Raw genomic sequence first — 21,437 nt, forward strand, 5'->3', positions numbered from 1 at the left:
ATGCACATGTAGTATATTCATTGTACATGGTCATGACACACATAGTGTTCCATTTTGTGTTTTCAAAACAATTAGCACTATTTTACGCATCCTGCAATGGCATGCAGTTTTTATGTAGGTCCATTTGGGTGCCATAATACATGCTGCAGCCCATACTGACCCTCTTTACTACCCATGCCCTGGGTATCAGAGGTACCATTTGTGAGGGACTTACAGGGGTGCTAGAATCCTGCCAATTGATTTACAATTAGATATTTACCTTGTTTTAAGGGAAAGAGCACTAGGTGCTGGTCAGCAGGGACCCAGTGCACTTTCAGTCGAAAAGCATCAGTACAAAGGCAATAAGTGGGGCTGACCATTTCAAAAAGGGACATTTTCCTATATCTCTGCCTCACCCCTCTAAAGAAGGGGAGAGACTCATTTGGCTGGACTCAAAGGGCATTGTTGTTCTACCTTGACCGCACGAAAAAGTTCCAAGTGGATGATCAACTCTCCCTGGAGGTACGTTGGAACCAAAAAACAGGAAGGCGGTGCAGTACTGGACCATCTCACAATGGGTCTGCATCAAGAACTGCTACGCTTTGGCCAAAAAGAAACCTCATGAATTCTTGCGCACTCACTCTACCAGAGCCAAGGCTTCAACAACTGCTTTAGCTTGCAGAGTTCCTGTCCTGACTGTCAGGAAGCAATGTGGGCTTCCATGCACATGTTTGTGAAGCACTACTTCCTAGACAGTCGGGTCCAATGTGATAGTCACTTTGCCCCCTAGGTCCTATAGGACATTTTAGTCTAATTCGTATAGCAGTCCTTCCTCCAGGGAGGTATTGCTTGGATATCTATTCTAACGTGTCCTCTTCGCTCTGTGATATGATTTTAGAGTTAAGGTTTGTTTGTCCCTTCCTAAGGGCCATGACTCAACACACCAGAGTTCAGTGTTCGTAGTGGCTCCACCCTTAAGGCATGGAAAGTCTCAAAACTGGTGACTGCACGCAGACGTGGTGCCTATATTGGAACTGTGCTTCACTTTGCGGCTCGGATGACACTACGCAAAGCTGAGCAACACCACCTACCGGCACGCAGTGGTACTGCTCACTAAAGGTTTCTAGATCCGGTATGACACCTGGGGATTATTCTAAGGTAAGGAATGTGCGGCTAGAGTCTCTAAGAAAAGTACCTTACAAAAGGTAGGTTACTTGTTCATCTCAGCCAATGGCGATCACTTGAGCCGCGTTCCAGTCACAATTGTTTTCCCCCTCTATACAACTCTAGACATAGGCTTGCCATATGTAAACCAGTCTTGGTAATACTCCTGTCTGAACTGCCGTCCCAAATTCCCAGGCCCAGTTCCCTCCAGATGGGAAACACAATCACTCCGAGACCAGTTTTGTCCTTGTTAGGTCTTGTCAGTGTTGCTTCTGTGGCAGTGTGGCAGTCCTGTGGCATAGTGAGCAGGGACCCACGTCTGTCCATGCCTGCCAAACTTAAACACTTTCTACAACAAACATCAAGGTGCTGAAAGAAATGAATAGGTTACTCTCAGCTACATGTGTTTAATCATGACTCAAACGAGACCATCGTTTTTTACCCACTATGATACGCTACCGAGACTGACACCCAACAACTGGAAGTACAGAAAAAACTTCAAAACCATATCTTTAGTTAGAATGTTCTCCAGATGAAGTCTCCACTATCATTTATATTGTCATTACCTGTTTTCCTGTAACTATAATCTACACTGAAAGCACTTTGAAGTTGCCTGAGTGCGAGTAAGATGTGAATTAAACTCGCATTGTGCTAGTGTACATATCAATACTAGAGCCAATACTTTGCTAAATCAGACTTGCAGTGCCTTTTTCTGAAAAACGATATATGCAGTTGGTTACCTCACACCACTCGCATTGTTTTCAGTGTCACTACCAGCATTTAACATTTGCTGAAGGTGAATACTAAATTACATACCTTTTATATAGTGATCCCTGGGCCATATTCCACTATTATATCTGAAAGCGGCAGATGGGGTAGTGTATTTAATATTTGAAGCATAGAAATACATAGTATTTAATAATGGTATGCTACTATACATACGTTGAATGAGATAAACATGTTTTGCCTTTTAGGAGAGCATCGCATCTTGACAAGTGGGAAGATTCAAAGAGTGGAAATCTGCATAGACCACAGGGTCCGGGTGTCCATAATTACAGGTAGGTAATTATGTGGACATCCTTTCCCCAGCAACATTTCACCTGATAGTTTGATGTCCATGAGACAGCTTCATTTATCCATAACATTGGAAAACATGTCCACCTCTGGATGGCAAGTTTTCCAGGTGTAGCTATCTCTGTATCGTTATTAGCCAGCATCCTTGTTTCCCAAACACATGACAATGCACATCTTTGTTCAGTATCTCTCTTTCTACTTTCTTGGTATACCCTGGTCAGAGTTGAAGGGAATTAACTATCTTTTGCACAGCAAAGAGTTTTTATTAGGAAGCTTGGGTACATATGCAATACTGAGTCCCCACAGATCTGAATGTATGATCTGCCTTCATTGCACCTTTGCAATTCTCTCCCTTTAGTCTTTGAAGAACAAACTTCTTTGGGAGCCCTGTATTTTCTAATTTGCCACAGTTTTTAGTAGTTTATCTTACGGGGCCGGGAGGGGGTCACCATCCTCAGATAATCTTATTCAAGTTTCCTCCAAAGTGCCTAAAGAATATATACTTGACCAAGCCTCAGAAACCTAAACCCTAGCCACAAGATCTAATTTGCTCTTTATGCTGCTGCTGACAGTCCCAATTTGGTGCTGGTAGGACATTAACTAATGTGATGTGCTCTCTTCTTCATGTAAAGGTACAACCAAACCGAGGAATTAAGAAAAACTTTCCTGTGAGAATAGAAATTTATAGTATTAAGCACAAGTTTAAAGCTTCCTAACCTCACCCACATCTGTAGCATCATAACATTCCAAGCAACATCCTATGACTTAAAAAAGCATTCTTTGGCAGCTGCAACTAATATTGCAGCCCAGTTACCACACACAGGATTGCATGCCCTTTCTTCTATTAATAAGTAGAAATAGTTCCTATAGACATAAGTGAATATCAGAATCCCTCCATAGGATTGTATGTTGTATATCACTAAAGCAATCAGCAGTAGACTTGATCAGAGATTTTGATATCCTTGGTTATTCCAGCCACCTTTGGTTAGGTATCTACTTCTATTGTACCTTTGTTGCCACTTTATTTCTTATAACTGAGGCTTTAGTATAGCTGGTGATCACAATCCATTCTAGAGTCTGAGCCTTCCTTTTTTTGTAGATGGACAAGCATAGTGGACACACCCATAACCAACTTCCTCTTACAATCCGGGTAATGTGGGCTTTTTGTCGAGAATCATGAATTTTGATGCCATGAAGGCAGATTTAAAATCCTTAGTTTGCAGTTAGACCTTTCAGTCCAGCACTGGCCCTGCCAACCAGTTCTTGCAACTCAGTTTCTGTTCAAGCATGCATTTGCTCATCCAGCCCTGTGACTCTTGGGCTCTCTGTGGTCACCGCCCAAATTGATACCCCAGCCCAGCCCAGCCAACTTTGAATGGGTAGATGAAAGGTCGCAGGTGGATGAGTCCAGTTAAAAGACTGTGTCAAAAGCAACTGTTTCTTTCACAACTTTTTTAATAACAAAATGGTTTGGGTTAAAATTAAAAGGTGGATGTCATCCCCATCTGAACTTGAGTTGCTGCATTTTATTCTCTAATCAAGGCCATCAGTAAGAGCAAATATGTTGTCTGTGGCTCTTTACATTTGCAAAGAGCAATATTATTTGATAAATATCAAATACTAAACACAGGTCACTGACAGAAGATATTGGTACCATTTGTCAGGCTCCAGCCTTAGGCAGCATCTTTATGGAGGTGTGTTGAACTAGGGGTAGAAATCTAGCATCTTGTTTGTTTCCGCTCCCATCAACCAGGAACATACGTTTGTGAATGCTATTAGGAAAAACAGCTTCATAATCCTCCTTTACTTCTGTTGGTCATTTAGTAGCATCTCAAACCAGTGAAAGTGAAACATTTACTTTCAACTCTCTGCTTGAAAATACTAAATGTCAGACAGTTAGACCCTTTCCTCTGAGGACCACTTGTGTTCAGGCTTTTTTCTTCCCGTGGTGCATTGCCCCACCTACCCTCTTTACTTCAATTGAGTTTCTAACTTTGATGCTATTGTCATTTAATTTAGGTGCCTGGTTGTAGTAAAACCTAAACTTTCCTTCAGGTTCTTTATAAAGACTACAAAAGTGAGAATGGCTGTTCATCCTAGATATTTTGAAGGGATTCCTCCGCAGCAAGCTGGAGTTTTAGGATTTCATTTTATTGCTTACAGTTAGGCCCCCATTAGGTAGCGGAACAATAGGTATTGAGTCTGTCTTGAGTCAAGGACCTCCATGGCATAGCCTAGTTTTCACTTGGGCATAATTGCAAATTCCTTTTTGAGTGTTATGGATGACGGAGAATGCCTTGGGACATGTGCTTAGTAGTAAGGGAGCTGTTATTATTCTGCATTGGCGCATAACAATACTGTTAACTTGGACATTTTGTCCATCGAAAGTGAGTTCACTCAAATGGACCCCTTTAGTTCCACTCTGGATGAAATAAAGGAAGGGTACGCTTTGTACCGTTTATAAATTTTCTATTGATAGTCTTTGGTTGCCTTCCTCTAGACAACAAGCTTTCTGTACACTCTAGGCTTGTGTGCGTACATAAGAGAGTTTAAACCCTAGGGAAGAAAGTGAGCGTTTTCCTATAAATTACTTCCTTGCTGTGTAAGAGATATCCTGATACTCTAGATGGTTGCTAGGGCATGCCAGGATCTGAAGAAACTGGGTTGGTCGAAAAACTACTAGTACTATGTTCAGCACTATAGTAGTTATAACCATATTACTATATAGATCCTCTTCACTCCTGTACAGAAAAGTGCTTCCCAGTAGTTAATATCAAAGTGTATACAACATTATTTTACTGTCACTAGGGTCTCTAATGGATAGATGCTCCTAGAGATTTCTTTTCTGAACCGCCCCGGATAACAGACAGCATCTGTAAAGTTCTAGGTGTCCTAGCAAATCACTGGTTCCATTTGGAGTTAAATGACCTCATGGATGGAGCCTTTCAGACTCTGAGCATGACTTAATCAATGACTATGTGAGTCAGCACTGGTGCTGGTGACATCCACTCCTTTCCTTCTGTGGCTTCATCAACACTTATCTAGAGACACAGCAGTGTTTCAAATGTTTCCTCAGCTTTAAGCCCTTTTGAGATAGCTTAAAGTTGATGTCAGTTACTGACCCTCTTGCACAGAGTATGTGACGTCATGGAAAATTGCAAAGTCCTTTAGCATGCAGTTTATTTGCACTTATGTACCCTTAACCATTGATGAAGAGGAAGGCTAAGCTACTTATGGCTTCCTTTGAATAGTAAAAATGCAAGTTTTCATTCAGGTCCTGGAGTCAAGAGTTCCCTCATATTTGTTCAAGTCCTGTTCTCTAAAGCACCACAAAAAGCTTAAGAACCACTGTTCCGCATCCAGACATAAGAAGTACAAGAGATTAAAAGATACATCGTCATCCTCTTGTGAAACTATCTATTTCTTACTTTGCAGGATGTTCAACAGATGAGCTTTCCTCTTAAAGGATCTTCTCCTAAGCAAGCACACAACTTTGAAACCAAGGAGAATGGATACTGTCCCTGGACTTGCAAGATGTGTATGTTCATATACCTGTAGAGCACTCCCATTGGAGCTACCTATTGTTCTGTGTTGACCAAGCACACTTTCAATTTATCGTGCCATCTTTCAGTCGGACCTCTGCTCCGCTGGGGTTCAAGAGGGTGTCAGCGGTTGTCGCTGCCCAGCTGTGGATTTTTGGAGGTATTGATATTCCCATAGTCAGTCATAGATCACTCCTGGATGCCAAACTCCTGACATCCTTGGGATTTTTCATGAAAGAGCTGAAGTCCCACAGGTGCCTCTCGAAGAGGATTCCCCTCATTGGGCTGTTCTAATCACTAACGTTCAAGGCCTTCCTACCACCACAGTGAGACCAGGCCATTCAGAATATGATTCTGATATTTTGTTCTTTATCCTGGATCTCCGTGAGGACATACCTGAGGCTTCTCGGACTCCGAGCCTTGTGCATCCTTTTGGTCCTGAACACCAGATGACACGTGTGTCCTGCAGTGTCGTGGAACCTGAGGTTTAAGTGGGCCCAGCATTAAGGATGCCTCTTCGGCTCCATCCATATCTTTCAGGAGACGGTTTAGGACCTTCTGTGGTGAGAGACCAGCACTAACTTGACCTGCGGCAGCCCACTCCCCTATCCGCACACAGAATTCCCACTTGTGACAGGTGCTTTGCTGCTGAGTTTGGAGGGGAAGAGTTAGGTTACCTGGGGAGGTGGGATCAGAGGCTTCTGGTTGCCAATTTAGAGATGGTGTCTTATAAATCTTCTGGAGCGTATGGTGAACCATCTGACCCTAAAAGCCTTGCTGCCGTCCATCAAGGAGAGGCTGCTGTCGGTTCTCACCAACAACATGACCACCCTGTGCCACTACAACAAGCAGACCACAGAGGGGTCCTGGATCCTGTGACAGGACACCTTACATCTCTGGTGGTGGCTAGGTCAGCAGAACATATTTCGAGTAGCCAACCATCTAGCAGGATTGCTACTTGCCAGAGCAGAGGAGCTGAGTAGATGTCATCTTGAGGATCACCAGTGGCACTGCCACCCAAAGTGGCAAGAATCATCTTCGACTAATGAGGTTCATCCTGGCAGGATCTTTTTGCCACTTTTGAGAACACACTTTCCACAATTTTGCACATTGTATGTTTTCTCCAAAGCATTTGCTCAGAAACACCTTATGGCTGGAAGGGACCACATGACTGCTGTATACATTTCCAGCACAGCCTCTCCTGCCGCGAGTCCTGAGGAAGTTCAAGATGAACTGGGCACAAGTAAACTTATTCGTTTTAGACTGGGCATGGGGAGCTTAGTCCCCAGAGTGCCTGAGCATTTGCCCTTCAATCAGGCTACCACTTCTGGAGGACCCATTGTCTCAGAAGTGTGGCTCAATGGTTAGAGCGGCAGACTCTGATGCAGAGGTCTGGCCCGGGACCAGGGTTCAATTCCCCGCCTCGGCGGGTCTTGGGCTCAAAATTCCACGGACCTGACAATTCTCGCCTCGGTGCCTATTCCAATCATGGAGTCCCACTCTGCAACTCTGGGCAATAGCTTGCTTAATCTCCACAACGGCCCCCACAACGCTAAGGATGCCTGGCCTCCACCTTGGGGGTGCCCAGAAGTGGACACCTCACAGGGAAAGCCAGGATGGGTTCCACAGCGGTATTCGTACAAGCGCCTTGAGACCCTTGCGGGTGAGTAGTGCGCTATACAAGTATCAATTTACATATCAATTTACATTTACAGCCACAGAAAAATGTCCTGCCTCCGAGTTTCTACAACCTACATCTCAATGCATGCAGACTGTGCAGTGGCAATTACATGTTCTTGACTTGCTGGCTGAGATGGTGGATACCATCCTTGCAGCTAGATGCCTTTCCACAAAGTGTGCCTCAGCTGGGTGCTAGGACACATTTGTTTCTTGGTTCAGGACCGAAACATTAGCCCTTACATGCCATACTTTCAGATGTTCTTTTTGTTCTTTCATTAGTCTAACAAGGTCTTGGGTTTAGGACATAGTAAGGTTATCTATATGCAAGTGCAGTCTTTCTGAGATTTCCTGATCTCCTGGTTTTCATTAAAGGGTTGACTAATATGTTTCACCTAAGCAGTTAGTTCTGCCTCAGTGGCACCTTATCTTGGACTTTACCTTCCTCATGAACACTTTTCAAGTCGATGCATGTAGGAAAGTGGGTTTCTCTTGCAGTAACCCCCCCACTTTTTGCTAGACTACTGATGCACTTTTACTTGGTGTGCCCTGGGTCCCTGCCAATCAGGTTCCCAGGGCCTGGGTTCTTTCCCCCAAAACTAAGCCCAATTGGCATCTCTGGCCACAGGTCAGCCTCTGGTAAATACTACCACAGGTACCCAGGGCACTCTGACCAGAGAAGGCCTCAAAGGGCCGCAGCACTTATTGAGCCACCCTTATAGGCCCTGTGCCTTTACACACACACACACACTGCCTTTGCAGGCTTTATGTTTTGGTGCAGAACAAAGTGAAGAGTCGACATGGCACACATCTCTGTGTACCATGCCTGCAACCCACTGCCCTGGCATAGATCAGTCACCCCTCTAGCTGGGTGCACTATACCAGTGGTGAGGGTACAGGTTCATGAACCCTGGACCCCTACAGTGTCTAGGTCTATTCTTGGACATTATGCAGTGCTGCCATTAAGAGTATATGGTGCTGGGAGTTTGTCATTACGAATTCCACAGCACCATAATGGCTACACTGAAAACGGAGAAGTTTGGTATCAAACTTTTCTGCACATTAAACCCACACTGATGCCAGTGTGGGATTTAATGAAAATGCACACAGAGGGCATCTCAGAGATGCCCCCTGAAAACTAACCCACCTCTAGTGTCCCAACTGAGTGGCTGCTTAGGCTGCCATCAACAGACATGTTTCTGGACTCCTGGGTCGAGAGCCTGCTGCTCTCGGGGGCCTGAAACAATGCACATCCTTGGACAAAGTGCTAAGTCTCCTCCCCCAGGATGGGCAGGGTTCACGAAGGGGAAGCTTCAAAGGCATGCTGCCTTTGTGAGCTTCCCCAGACCACTTGCTGCTTTCAGCAACTGGTTCCCACTGGTTCTACCCCCACTTTGGGCGGGAGAACCGGGGGGAAAAACAAGTGAGGGAGAGAGGTGTACCCACCTCTGCCAACTCCACCCCCCAGGTGGGGGAGGCGAGGTGAAGCACAACTCCGAGTCTCCGCCATCTTGTGGATGGGGGGACCCGACCCACCATGGACACGCTCCTGCCCCCCTCCCACTGGAGGGTGGCACAATAGGGGGGTACCCACCCCAGGGAAGGGACCCATTGGTCCCTGCCCTTTACCTACCTGTAACACCCCTAAATCTAGTATTTAGGGGGCACCCTGAACCTTGCTTCTTCAGATCCAGAACGACAAGAAGAAGGACCGAACAGCCGTGCAGCCAGCTAACAAGAGGAAGACGCCCACTGACTTGGCCCCAGCCCTACAGGCCTGTCTCCCCTCGAACCTGCTCCTGCGAAATCCCAGTGTGCCCTGCAGCCAGCAACCTCAAAAACCCCGGAGGACCTGCCTGCCTTCACTTCCAAAGACTGCTTCTCCTGTGAACACTGGATTTGTTCAACTGCAACCTCTGGCAGCAGCCGGAGACCGCAAATCCAGCCCATTCTGCACCCGCCGAACCCGGCCCGAGCTCGAGTGGAAAAACACCCCACGAGGAGGTCACCCCGGCGATCCTGACCCGAGATCCGGCGACCCCTGACCTGCTTCAAGCCTCCAGCAGACGCCTGCAGCCTAAATCCAGAAGGCCCCTCTGACCGCGAGCCAGAGCTGGTAAGAAGATTCAATCCCAAAAGGCACCCCTGCACTCGACGCCCCACGTCCTTGTGTGCCCAAACCAACTGTGCCTAACCAACCCTTAACTTCCCAACTTACCTCTCGAAGTAGTGGTCGCACCCTAAAGTCCTTCGTCTCCCTGCCTGCAGTGCTTTTGCAAACCGGAGGTTCTCCATTTGTAAACAGGGCACCCGACCTCAAAACAGCACCCTGCACCCGGCCGCCCTAGTGCCGCTGGGGGTGCACTTTTTGTGCCACTGTGTTTACCCATTTGCCCTGACCTAAACCCTAGGAGCTTTGCTCCCACAACCCAGTGGCCTGCTTTCCAGCAGCTACCAACCGGAGGCCCCCTACCCCAATTGGATAACATTGGGCCTCAACACTCTGCACCCGGGCACCCTAGTGCCGCTGAGGGTGCAACCAGAGTGCATCACTGACCCTGGGGAACCCCTGTGTCTAACGCCAGAACCTTAACTCACACAGTCGATAACTTACCTTTGAACCGATAACCTGTTTTTCCTCCATAGGATATCATTGACAATTTTCTTCAAAAAAGTTTCAAAGTGTGGGGTTTTGAAAGCTAAAAATATTCTTTAAAAATCGCACGAATAACCAAAACGTATTTACTTACCTGTTTGCAGGAAATGTCCCAGTGCTGAATCTAGGTATCCAGCACTGTGTGAAAGTAACGTAAAAATTATTTTACCAGTAATTTACTGAAAAAGCCTATTCATTTCAATGTACTGTATTTGCTAAGTATTGCAACCTACTGCATCCCCTGTAAATTAAACAAAGTACAATTCATATTGCATATTTCAACCTGTTCTACATTCTGCAACTTATCACTGTAAAGTATTTAATGCTTACCTGTTCCAGACTTGCTTGGTTCTAAGAATAAAACAGTATATATTTTTTTATTCAAAACAATTGGCCTAGAGTTCAGTTCTTGAGTGTGTGAATTCATTTACATCAAATGCCTAACACTGACCTCTGATACTACCTTACTACTCGACCACTCTACCACAAATAGAGAGTACGGTTCTATCTAAGTTTAACCTCTGCCTGCCTCTGGGGTCACCTGGACTCTATACATACTTGACCTCATTTTGGTGTAGTATATATAGAGGCAGTTTCATACAGTGCACCACTGTTTTGTTTTATGTTTTATAGCTCTTCATTCTAAAGATAGTCTTCCGCATGGCTATTAGGGCAGCAAGTCGAGTGAGTGGACTACAGGCGCTCTTAGTGCAACCACCACACTTCACGTATTTTTCAGACAAATTGATGCTGAGGACCAGGATGACCTTTCTTCTTAAGGCAATGATTCCCTTCCTTAATGGCCAGTCGATTACACCCCAGTGTTTTTTGTTCCACCTCTGCTTTCGAAGGAAAGTTAGCAATTCCATTAACCTTTGAGGGCTCAAAGCTTTTGAAGCGCCCATACAAAAGAACACACCGTGGATGATTCGTTTTTTGTAGGTTTCAGTGGAGCATACTTGGGGAAGGCAGTGAATTTGATCTGGATATTTAGAGAGCTTTCTCTGTCTGCTTGTCTCCTGTGTCTTGCTAGCGCCTCATGCTTGTGTGCTATGCAGTAGTGCCTTCGCTTCTGGTGATCAAAGCACTGAGGAGTCCCCTCGGAGAGCATCTGCATTTGCTGTGCACGGCATAGCTTGGGACCTTCTGTTGTGGGAGGTCCTTGTGTCCTCTGCTGGCAGTGGCCATGGTGGTGACTGGTCCTTCTTCCCCTAATTTGGGCAGGCATCTAAACTCCCTGGCAATCAGAGGCCTCTGATCTCACTTGAAGCAGAGATCCCACATCATTCTGCAAGTGATATGTTTTGGCCTCGAGGCTTCCCTGCTCTCCATTTGCTGCCATTGGTCCAGGACTGGGTGGACAGCACAACAGTAATGCAGTATGCCAACAAATAGGGTAGCTTGCATTCCCTGTGACCTGGAGGTATTGAGCCATTGGTCCTGAGCTTTGTCTCAAGGTATCTGGCTGGTGGACCATCTTGTGGGTTCCCTGAAACTGCAAACCAATGATCTCAGTCTGTGCTTATTGCGTATCCGTAAGTGGTGCCCTCATCCCTAGGTGATTCAATCCATCTTTGCCCTGTAGGGCTGTTCCACAGTTGATCTTTGTGCCACTCACGAGAAAAAGCCTTGTAAGTAGTTCTGGGCTATGCAGGCTCCCCTGCAAGGAGCATGCAAGACTTGTTCCATCTGAGGTGGGATTTCATCTGCACTGTGCTTTTCCTCCCATTCTTAAGATACTTCGGGTTCCGAAGGAGCTTTACCAGAACCAAGAGCAGATGTTACTGATTACGCTAGACTAGCCATGGTGAGTGTCAACCATTCGATCAACTGCGCCTGTCCATGTGGCCTCCCCTTCTGTTGGCTACTTTTAACAGCACATTCCTTATCTTTTGAATTCCCTTAGGTGCCAGACTGGATCCAGAGTTTTTTTTTTTTTTAGTGTTGCTCCTGGGTGCCAGCAGGTGCATTATGCGGCTCCGCTTTGCCTGCCCTGGAAGTGGCAGTGAAGTCAATTGCGCGATATTGCAAATCCCTATCGTTCCGCATTTTGATGTGGATCCAGAGCTCACTCTAGAACATTTTCCTCATCTGTACTGAACTTTTTTTCTCCGAATTCTTTTCCAGTGTGCAAGGGATCCTGTCCCCACCTAAAACCACTGAGTTTAGTCCTTGTAGGGACTGTCACACTTTTCTGTGACACATCACCTAAAGGGATGTCTTTGATGTTCAGGGTTGTCATTCAGCTCTAAGTCTTGCAAGGATTGCGCCTGGATGAATTTAAAGGTGATCAGGGAATTTGAAGCCAAACACTGTGCCGCAATTCCCTGACGGAAGGTGCGTGTATTCTACATACGGTCAAAATCGAGGACGAAGACTTGCTCCCCCTCTCAAAGACATTTCCCCCGAAGATCTTCCAGCATTTGAAATCCTGGGGTAAGTTGAAGTCCAAAAATAAACACAAGAAAACAAAGCAGGATTCTTCCCTGTCTGCCACTTTCTACCAGAGCGGGTGCGCAGATGTCAAGGTACCTCTCGGTCTCCTACCGAGAAACCAGTTCCCCAACTTATTCCAATGCACCTTGAATTCCAGGGTCCGTTAACATGTCATAGCAGATAGAGGCTTTTAAAGAAGCCATTTTGCGACTATTCTGTGCACCTTTGGGCCCCAGGTATCCAAGGAGGCCTTCCAGTTAGATTACTGTCAGCTGAACTGTCCTCAACACCATCTGGGCCTCCTGATCCCGCTGCTGGATTCGCTATAACTCCAGGGTCAACTCGAACTGTCAAGCCAGGTCTTTCTGAACCGGAAACAAGCATCCTGGGACAGGTTTCTGGGTAACCCACTTCATCAGCCAGGCTAGCCTGAATTCAGTGGCAACGTGAGCAAGGGACCTACGTCTGGGCACACCCTGCCAACTTAGGGCGAACAAAGCAAACACAAGGAGTTAATGGACGGAGCACTGAAAGTTTTCAGTCACTTGCTCCCAGACACCGATCTGGGTTGAATCCATCATCATTCTTAAGCGCTCCGTCCATCATCGCCTTGTGTTTGCTTTGTGTGCCCTAGGTATGCCCAGACGTGGGTCCCTTGCTCACTTTGCTACTGGATTCAAGCTAGCCTAGCTGATGAGAGCTGTTAGCCCGAAACCGGTCCCAGGATGCTTGTTTGCGGTCCAGGGAAGACATTACTTGGCAGTTCGGGCTTGACTGTTCCCATGAGGCACAGGGTCAAGACTGATTTTCATATAGCTGTGTCTGAACTAGGGTGGCGAAGTGAGCTAAAGAATTATGGATTCAACCCAGATCTGTGACTGGGGGTGAGTGTGGAAAGTTTCAGCGCTCCGTCCATCATCTCCTTGTGTTTGCATCCATCTCTATGGAGACAAAGCAGACTCTGCACTGGACTGCTTTATAACCAAAAAGGTAGTGTCACAACACACTCCCTGGGCCTTTCAGGGACAGTATCCCCACCAATTTTGTACATTTCAAGGTTTCAGAAGAGGTATGGCTTACAGCTACTATCAAGGCCAACCACCTCAGCAGCAGGCTCCCTAGTTCTTTTTAGGCTGGGTTTGAGGATCCAGATGTCAACATAGAGGGTAGAGGGGACAGCATAGTGCCCAGTCACTCACATTTCCAAGCTGCTTTAGAATGTAGGAGGCAGCAAGTTATTACATCCAAAGGTATATCTGACAAGTGGATCCTCAAAACAGTCCAACAGGGTTGCGCCCTGTCAATCATGTTTAACCCGCTGCATATTCAACCTACAAACTGCATTCAGGTGACCATTTGATCTTTCTGCAGCAGGAAGTGCAGTCTCTTTTGCACAAAGGAGCCATAGAGCGGGGTTATGGCATCAGAAATAGAGACTGGATGTTATTCTCTTTATTTATTGGTCCCAAAGGACGACAGAGGCCTTAGTCCTACTTTAGATCTTATCCCTCTTGACTCCTTCCTGAAAAAGGACAGATTCATGATCCTCCCCCTGGCCCAGGTTGTAGCTGCCCTGGTTACAGGATGGTAGCTCTGAATATGCAGGACTCCTATTTTCGTACTCCTGTCCTGCAGTTCCACAGGTGTCACCTGCGGTCAAGTTGGGCCAAGAGTATTTTCTGTTTGGATGCTACTCTTCGGCCTCTTCAGTGCCCCTGGGGTGTTCACGGAAATGGTTGTAGTGATTGCTATAAATCTTCGGAGATTTGGAATATCAATATTCATCTACCTTGATGACTGGCTGTTAAAGGTGAGCTTGCCACAGTCTGCTGTAGAACACCTCCAGATGACATCAAATCTCCTCACTCCTTTGCAATGGATGCTGTTCATATTAGCCATTCTGGATACAGAGCAATTATGAGCCCTCCTACTTGGTCAGTGAATCCAGGACATTTGGGTTATGATCCAGATGTTTTAACCCTAGTCCTGGTTCTCAGTGATAGTGGCGGCTTTGAGTTGTCTTGGCCTCATGTATCCAGCTTGCTGTTTATGCCAGATGAAACATGCAGGTTCTGCAGTGGGATCTCAAGTTTCGGGAGACTCCGTTCCAAAGGAACTTGTGAGACTGCAAAAGACCTTCAGTTGTAGCTGTTTAACCAAAGTTGGATGGGTGGTAGACCCCTTTCTCTGCCTCACCCTAATCTGTGACAGACGCATCACTGCTGGGTTGGGTGGGTCACCTGGAAGAGGTGGAGATCAGAGATCTCTTATCAACTTGTTGGAGTTGCAGGCCATTCACTTGGCAATTAAACCCTTCCTTCTGACCATCAAAGGGAGGCTGGTTCAGGTCCTCCGGAACAATACCTCCAGGTGGGGTCCTGGATAGTTTGCCAGGAGAGCCTTGGAACTGGCTGAGCATCAGGGCATTTAACTCAGCTTGAACTAGCTTGTGGGATCTTTGTACGTGAGGGTGTACAAACTCAGCCGGCAATGCCTAGTGTATCTCGAGTGGCAGTTACTTGCCGAGGTGGGCAAGGGCCCCTTCCAGCAATGGCTTGATCTCTTTGCCATAGCCTAGTATGCAGAGTGTCAACACTTTTGTGCACTGGAGTTCACAAAAATGCTCTCTCTGAGTCGCTTTCCGCCTAGAGTGGAGCTCAGAACTATTGAATGCCTCAGCTTCTCCTGGCCAGAATTGAGAAGATCAGGAAGGACCTGGCCCAAGTCATCCTATTCGCACCCGACTGGGCATGAGCATCTGTTTGCCGATCATGCTGCTGCTTCGGGGGGGGGGGGGTTGTCTGCTACTGCACCAGTCCGGGGTCTTGCAGCCCGGCTTGCACATTCTACATCTCCTTGTGTTGAGATTGAGTGGCGGCCGCTTGATGTCATTTTGATGACCTGGTGGCCGTCTCCAAAATCTATCGATGGCAGGTGCTGGAATCTGTTTGTGGCCTGGTGTGGTTCCTGTATTACGAGCCCATTGCAGGCTAAGCTGATGTATGTCTTGCTTTTTGTGCTGTATTAACCTAGCAAAGGCTTGCAGAGGGCACTGTTAAAGGTTATTTGTCTGCCCTTTCAACCTTTTTAAGTTTAACGCTGTAACCTGGTTTGTTACCTGTTGGGACGTGCGTCCTTAAAGGTTTAGTACATATGTTTCCACCACACCCCTATTTAATGTCTTCGTAGGACCTTCATTTGGTTTTCACATTCCTCATGTTCACCTCATTTGAGCCAATGAAAATAATACTTTGTATTTCAGAACTCCATCTCATTGTGATAACTTCAGCTAGACATGTGAATGAGCTTCAGGCTCTTTGTCTAACAGCCCTACACCTCCTATTTCTGGACAAACTGGTGTTACTGAACAGACCAAAGTTCCTACCGAATGGTGACTACCATTCATATCAGACAATCCACTAATCTTCTGACATTCTTTGCTCCACCTCATCCTCGAAAGAGGAAGAGAGACTTAATTGTTTGAACCCCAAAATAATTTTAAACTTTTACATCGATCGTACAAGGACCATCGAGTTGATGATCAGCTCTTTGTGGGAGTTTTTTGCGGCAAAGAAAAGCAAGTCATTGCAGAAGCAGACCCTATCAGGTTGGATAGTCCTCTGTATTAAGATCTGCTACACATTGGCTAAGAATCATCTTCCAGAAGATCTGAGACTCATTCCACCAGAGCCAAGCTGCCTGCGTAGTGCCTGTCCACTCTGTTGGGCTGCTACTTTCAGTCGGTCTGTCGGGATGGGTGTGAGGAAATGGGGTGTATTAGATGGTGTGGTAGTGCAACCTTACCATGTAATACACCTACCCACCTACTTAGGACCCTTAGGTTTCGTCTGTAAAACCCATAGCTCAATCCTGGGTAGCTGTGGCACTGAGCAGCAAGGCTTACACAGAGGAACACATGTTAAGCAGTCAAACGGCACCAAAGCAATTGGAGAAATGGACACGACACTCAAGAAATCTGACAACAATTTTTCAAAATACTGTATTTTTATACGAATGTAGACACTAGAATGAAAAAGATCCTCTGGAGAGTTCTGTAGATGTAGATTTTATTAGAAATAATCAGAGCAATATCACTGGACCGCGAACAAGGCTTGGCAAAGTCACTGAATCAGACACTTTGAAACTTTTTTAAAGAAAACTTAAGTAAGTGTCAATGTAGTTGGTTACGAGTACTTGGGGCGACCAACTCTGGCAGGGTCTTAGGGGGACCAGCAAGGTCCTCCAGAACAGTTTCCTTCCCAGAAGCAGCAGTCCTTCGGCAGTTCCAGGCACTTTAGCCATGTTGCAATGGATTCCTATGGAGTGGTTCTGATCCAAGGGATGGAGGATGCTGAAGATGCTTTGAAGATAATGAGGATGCTACGCAGTCGACGGGTCTACCTGCAGGGGTTTCTCGGTCCATGAAGATGGTGAAGGGGCACTGTTTTCAGAGTTGGAGTCCCACGAAGTCTGCTCCGGTGTAGTCAAAGTTCAGGTGCCACTGGACTACCAGTCGCGGTCACAGGCAAATCCTTCCTGAGTTGAGAACTTGCCTTTCGAGGGTCTCCCGCATTTCTCTGACAGCACTCCCGGGTTCTCCCAACTAAGTTGCATCAGATATTGTTCCTTGGTGCTCCATGGCAGCTGTGGTAGTGATTTGAAGACTTTGTGCTACCAACCTGCCATAGCATGCTTCCTCAGCTGTTGGATCCATGTGTTGCGAACAGGAGGCCAGTCAGCTGGCCCTTTAAGTGCTCTTGGCTTGACTGGGCTCTGGAGACTTCTTCTCCTTTAGCAGGACACAGCAGTCACAGCCCCTCTGTTCACTAGCAACAAGGTGCAGCAGGCATAGTCCTCGTCGGTGCAGCCTCTCTTTGCTGATCCCTTGGTGCAGCAGAGCAGTCCTTATTCCTTCCTTCCTTCCAAGTTGGTAGAGTTCTGAGGTCTGGGTGCCAGGGATAGCCCCTTTATGCTCAGAAGGTGCCCTCAGGGCAAGAGTGGTTGATAGCCAGTGGGCTACCAGGTTCCCTCCCACCTGGTGACCACTTCATGTGGAGTGTGGCATCTGTCTATCCCAGGATTCACCAATCTGCCCACTTGCAAGATAGCGAGACCCCTCTCCTGGTGTACAGACCTCCCCAGCATGTAGCTGCCTCAGGGCTACATGTCCCTGAGGAAACTGGTTGGGCAATTGGTTTCCCCACTCTGCTTCCCATGCCTGCCTGTCTACGTCAACAATGGGCAGCCTCCTCAACCCTTATGTCCCACATCTGCTCTTCAAAAGCGGCTTCAACTTTTGGAGCTAATACCCAAGTGGCTTCCTGCAAGAGTTAGGTGAGACCTCCCTGGCTTACAATCCTCATTGTTCTCCTTCCTAAGAGTTATTGGCCCGTCTCTGCAGGAGGGCAGAAAGCTGTCTCCTGGAGCAGGCTCCATCTGTGCCCAGGAAGGCACAGGAGTTTTAAAGGCAACAAAGTGGCATGTTTGCTAAAGCTGTACACTGCAACAAGTTACATTAATTATGACTTGAATTATAAGTAGAGCTTAAGGTAACAAGTTGTTTGATACCTTGGAGTGCCCACTTTAGTTGCACCATACAGCAGTTAACACAGCTGAGGGGGTAGCGTGTAACCCTTTACTCGCCAATTGGTTGACCTAGTCTTTCCACCTTAGAAACGGTTGTTTGGCGTGATTTACTGTCTCAGGACATGTAAAGTCGGTGTCCTGACAATTATCTCAGTAGGCCTGCCAGAGGGGTGACTTACACACATGTCCAGGGGAAGTGCTGGCTTTATCATTGCTTTCAACAGCAAAGTTGGATTTGCAGGAAACCACTGCAGTGGCAGACTGGGGGACTTGTTTTACTTGGGGGACCTCCTGGGTTGCACAATCAGTGCTGCAAGCCCTGAGGCACCCCTCTAACTTACATACCCTGGGTACCAGGGTATCATATACTATGGACTTACAGGTGAGTTAGCCATCTCCAATTGGGTATAGCCAATTCGGCCTACACTTCAGGGTCAGGGCACCTACACTGAGGCCTCAGTGCACTCTAAGTCAAAAAATCAGTAGCATCTGTTGAAATACTTTGGGGTGACTAGTGGTGGTCGCTGACCTTCAAAAGTGGAGGGTCATCGTGCCAGTGCCAAACCCAATGACAGGCCCAATGATAAATCACACTGTCTTTAGGCTCTCATTCCAAAGCTCTCAATTATGGCTTGTTAACAGATTTTATAATGGGCCATGACTGAGAAATCTGGAATTAAGGCTGAAGGCAATGTAAATTTCCCACAGTGTAAGGCCTGTGGTCGTAAAAGGTAAAAATAAAATGAAAAACAAGCTTCCCTTTTTCGTCTTCATCAGCGTGAATCCTCATCGAGCCTCAGCCAGGTCCAAAAAGTGTTCCCACTCGAAGGCGCAGTGGGTCCCGGTCGAGATTGCAGAAGTGTTCTCACAACTTATCCACATTGAGGTCACGGGGCTCAGGTAAATCTAAGAAGTCCCACAAAAACACCTCAGAAATAAAACCATGGGTCTCCATAGACCTGCCACTCCCACCATTCAGTGTCACACAACACTCCAGGCACCTTAACGCTACGGTTTACCTTCAGCGTATATGTGTGTCCAATCTGAGTTTTCACCTTGACCTTGCTAAGAAGCCGACCCCCTTCCCTGGCATTCACCCTGCTGACTTCAGGCCTGTTGCCACCTGCAATTCCACCATCGGCGTCACACTCATCGTTGCCGACACCAATGTCGGAAACAGAGCAGATAGATCTTTCGGACTCGGAGACCCACAGCCCACTTCCAAGACTTACACATTATGCCCTCTCTGAACCAGACTATGCCCCACAGTATGATTTGGGGGACAATGATCATGATGACCAATTTGATGATGGCATTATCTTTGATGACCTCTGGGATGCCAGTAGTCCGTATACTTCACCAGACCTTAGCGCCTCGTCTCCTAATGCCACTATGGCAACTAAGGTGTCCGCCTTCTTTACAAAAGTAATTTAGAGAGTGGCTTAAGTGCTTGACCTTTCGTTACCTAACCAGATAGTTAAAACTAATGTACTTGCAGAGGCCCTCAACCTGGCAGAGTCCAACCAGGAACCTCTGCTCACCTTTAAAGAGACCTTGACTTATGTTCTGGTGGGCACGTGGGCAAAACCAGGATCTTGCACCACAGTGAATAGATAACTAGCGAGGCAGCACAGGCTCCTGGAGTCCATAACTTTCTTCTGCAGTATCATAGACCAGAGAGCATCTGCCAGTTGCCTGAACCCCAGTTCCTTACCTATTGTGCCACCAGACAAGGAATCCAAGTGGACGGAGACATTTGCGTAACCAATGTTCTTCTCCGCCAGTCTAGCCCTAAGCTTCGTAAACGCAAATTGCTTCCTAGACAGGCATGTGTTATCAGACACAGTGGCAGACATTTTACAAGCTGTCCCAGAGGTGCTCCGTCTGACCTTGCAAAGGCTTATCTTGGACGGAGAGGAAGTCACATAATACTCCATCAAATCCAGTGTGGATTCTACTGAATATCTGAGTAGGGAACTTGGTACCTGCATTGTGTCACACCTGGATTCCCTCCATTGTCTTCTCATCTATAAGTCCATCGTGGACATGCCCTTCAATGGCTCTAGGCTGTTTGGAGCTAGGCAAACTTAGCACTTGAAATGTTAAGGGCGAGTAAAAGGCCGGCATCAGAGATTGGGAATGGTTGATACTCCAGTTATTTTGTGGTGCAGAAGGAGCCAAAGGACTTTGCCCCAACCTAGATCTTCACTCTCTGAACAACTTCCTCCCGAAGGACAAGTTCACAATGCCCACCCTTGCCTAAGTTTTTTCTACCCTATATCCAGGTGACTGGATAGTACCACTAGACTTGCGCAACATATATTTTCACATCCCATCCTGCACTCCCACAGACGTTACCTGCATTATCTGATGGAGACTACTAGCTGCAGATTCCCTCACATAAAATTATCCCCAGGCGTGAGACTGGATCCGGAAACTTTTGCCACAGCATCCCTGCGCGTCGAGGGCGGGGCGGCATCACGCGACTCCGCCCAGTTGTCGTCCGCGTACGTGACGTCAGCGAGGTCACATAAGACCCGCCCCGGAGCACCTACGTCAGTTTTTTCCTTTTCGGCGTGCAATGCAGATCCGATCCTTGCTACGGGTCTGTTAGGGACCCTTTTTCTTCCATATCCTTTTGGTGGAACAGTGTGCGAATGCGTTTGGGCTTCAAAACTTGCACGTTTTGTGGGCGTCTTATGTCGACGACGGACCCTCACCTCATTTGTATGTGGTGTTTGGGGGAGGATCACGGCACCACAGATTGTGCGGCGTGCCAACAGTTGAAGCCGAAGTCGCGGCAGGAGCGCCAGATGAAACTTCTCTCGGAGCGTCTCTCCAGGTCGACGTCCTCCCCTCGGTCTACTTCGGTGGACAGCTTCAGATACAGCCGTGGTCGTCGTCCTCGCCCTTCTCCGATGTCAAGTGAGCGTCACTTCCCGGTGGGTAAGTGTCGCAGTTTGTCACCGGGGGCTGGTTTCTGGCCTTCCGGGGGCGTGGACTCTCCGCGGGTGATGTGGCCCCGCGTGTCGTCCTATCCACCGTTTCCCGGTGTTGGGGCTTCGAGAGTCCAAATGTAGACATACGTGGCGGCTTTGCAGGCCTCGCTGGCTTCTCCTCCTCCTTCCCGTCCTGGGGCGTCGACGGATCCCTCGCCCTATGCAGTGCCCTCCGCTGCGCCGCCAGTGGCATCCCCGAGCCCCTCTCGGTCCTTTGACAAGGTGGTCATGTCTAAGGCCGAGGTGATGCAACTACGGCGCCGGCAGCAGCTGGACCGCGCGGAGCCACAGCGGTTGGTGGACCCTCCTCGTCCCGCTCCGGGT

At 47.4% G+C, this 21,437-nt stretch overlaps 1 protein-coding gene across 17 annotated transcripts in view; it reads left to right on the forward strand.

The window, feature by feature from the left end:
* Positions 1-21,437, forward strand: part of CLASRP (CLK4 associating serine/arginine rich protein) — a 900,118-nt gene that overhangs the window by 817,156 nt on the left and 61,525 nt on the right. For 12 of the 17 annotated variants that reach the window (XM_085625686.1, XM_085625684.1, XM_085625689.1 and 9 more), the window contains one exon: positions 2,118-2,201. The exons of the other annotated variants lie outside the window; for them this stretch is intronic. In XM_085625686.1, coding sequence (XP_085481812.1) covers positions 2,118-2,201 — 84 coding nt within the window. The remainder of the gene's footprint in view (positions 1-2,117; positions 2,202-21,437) is intronic. 17 annotated transcript variants of the gene reach the window in all.

The sequence above is a fragment of the Triturus cristatus genome, chromosome 9, assembly GCF_964204655.1.
Source record: "Triturus cristatus chromosome 9, aTriCri1.1, whole genome shotgun sequence".
NCBI classification, from domain to species: Eukaryota; Metazoa; Chordata; class Amphibia; order Caudata; family Salamandridae; genus Triturus; species Triturus cristatus.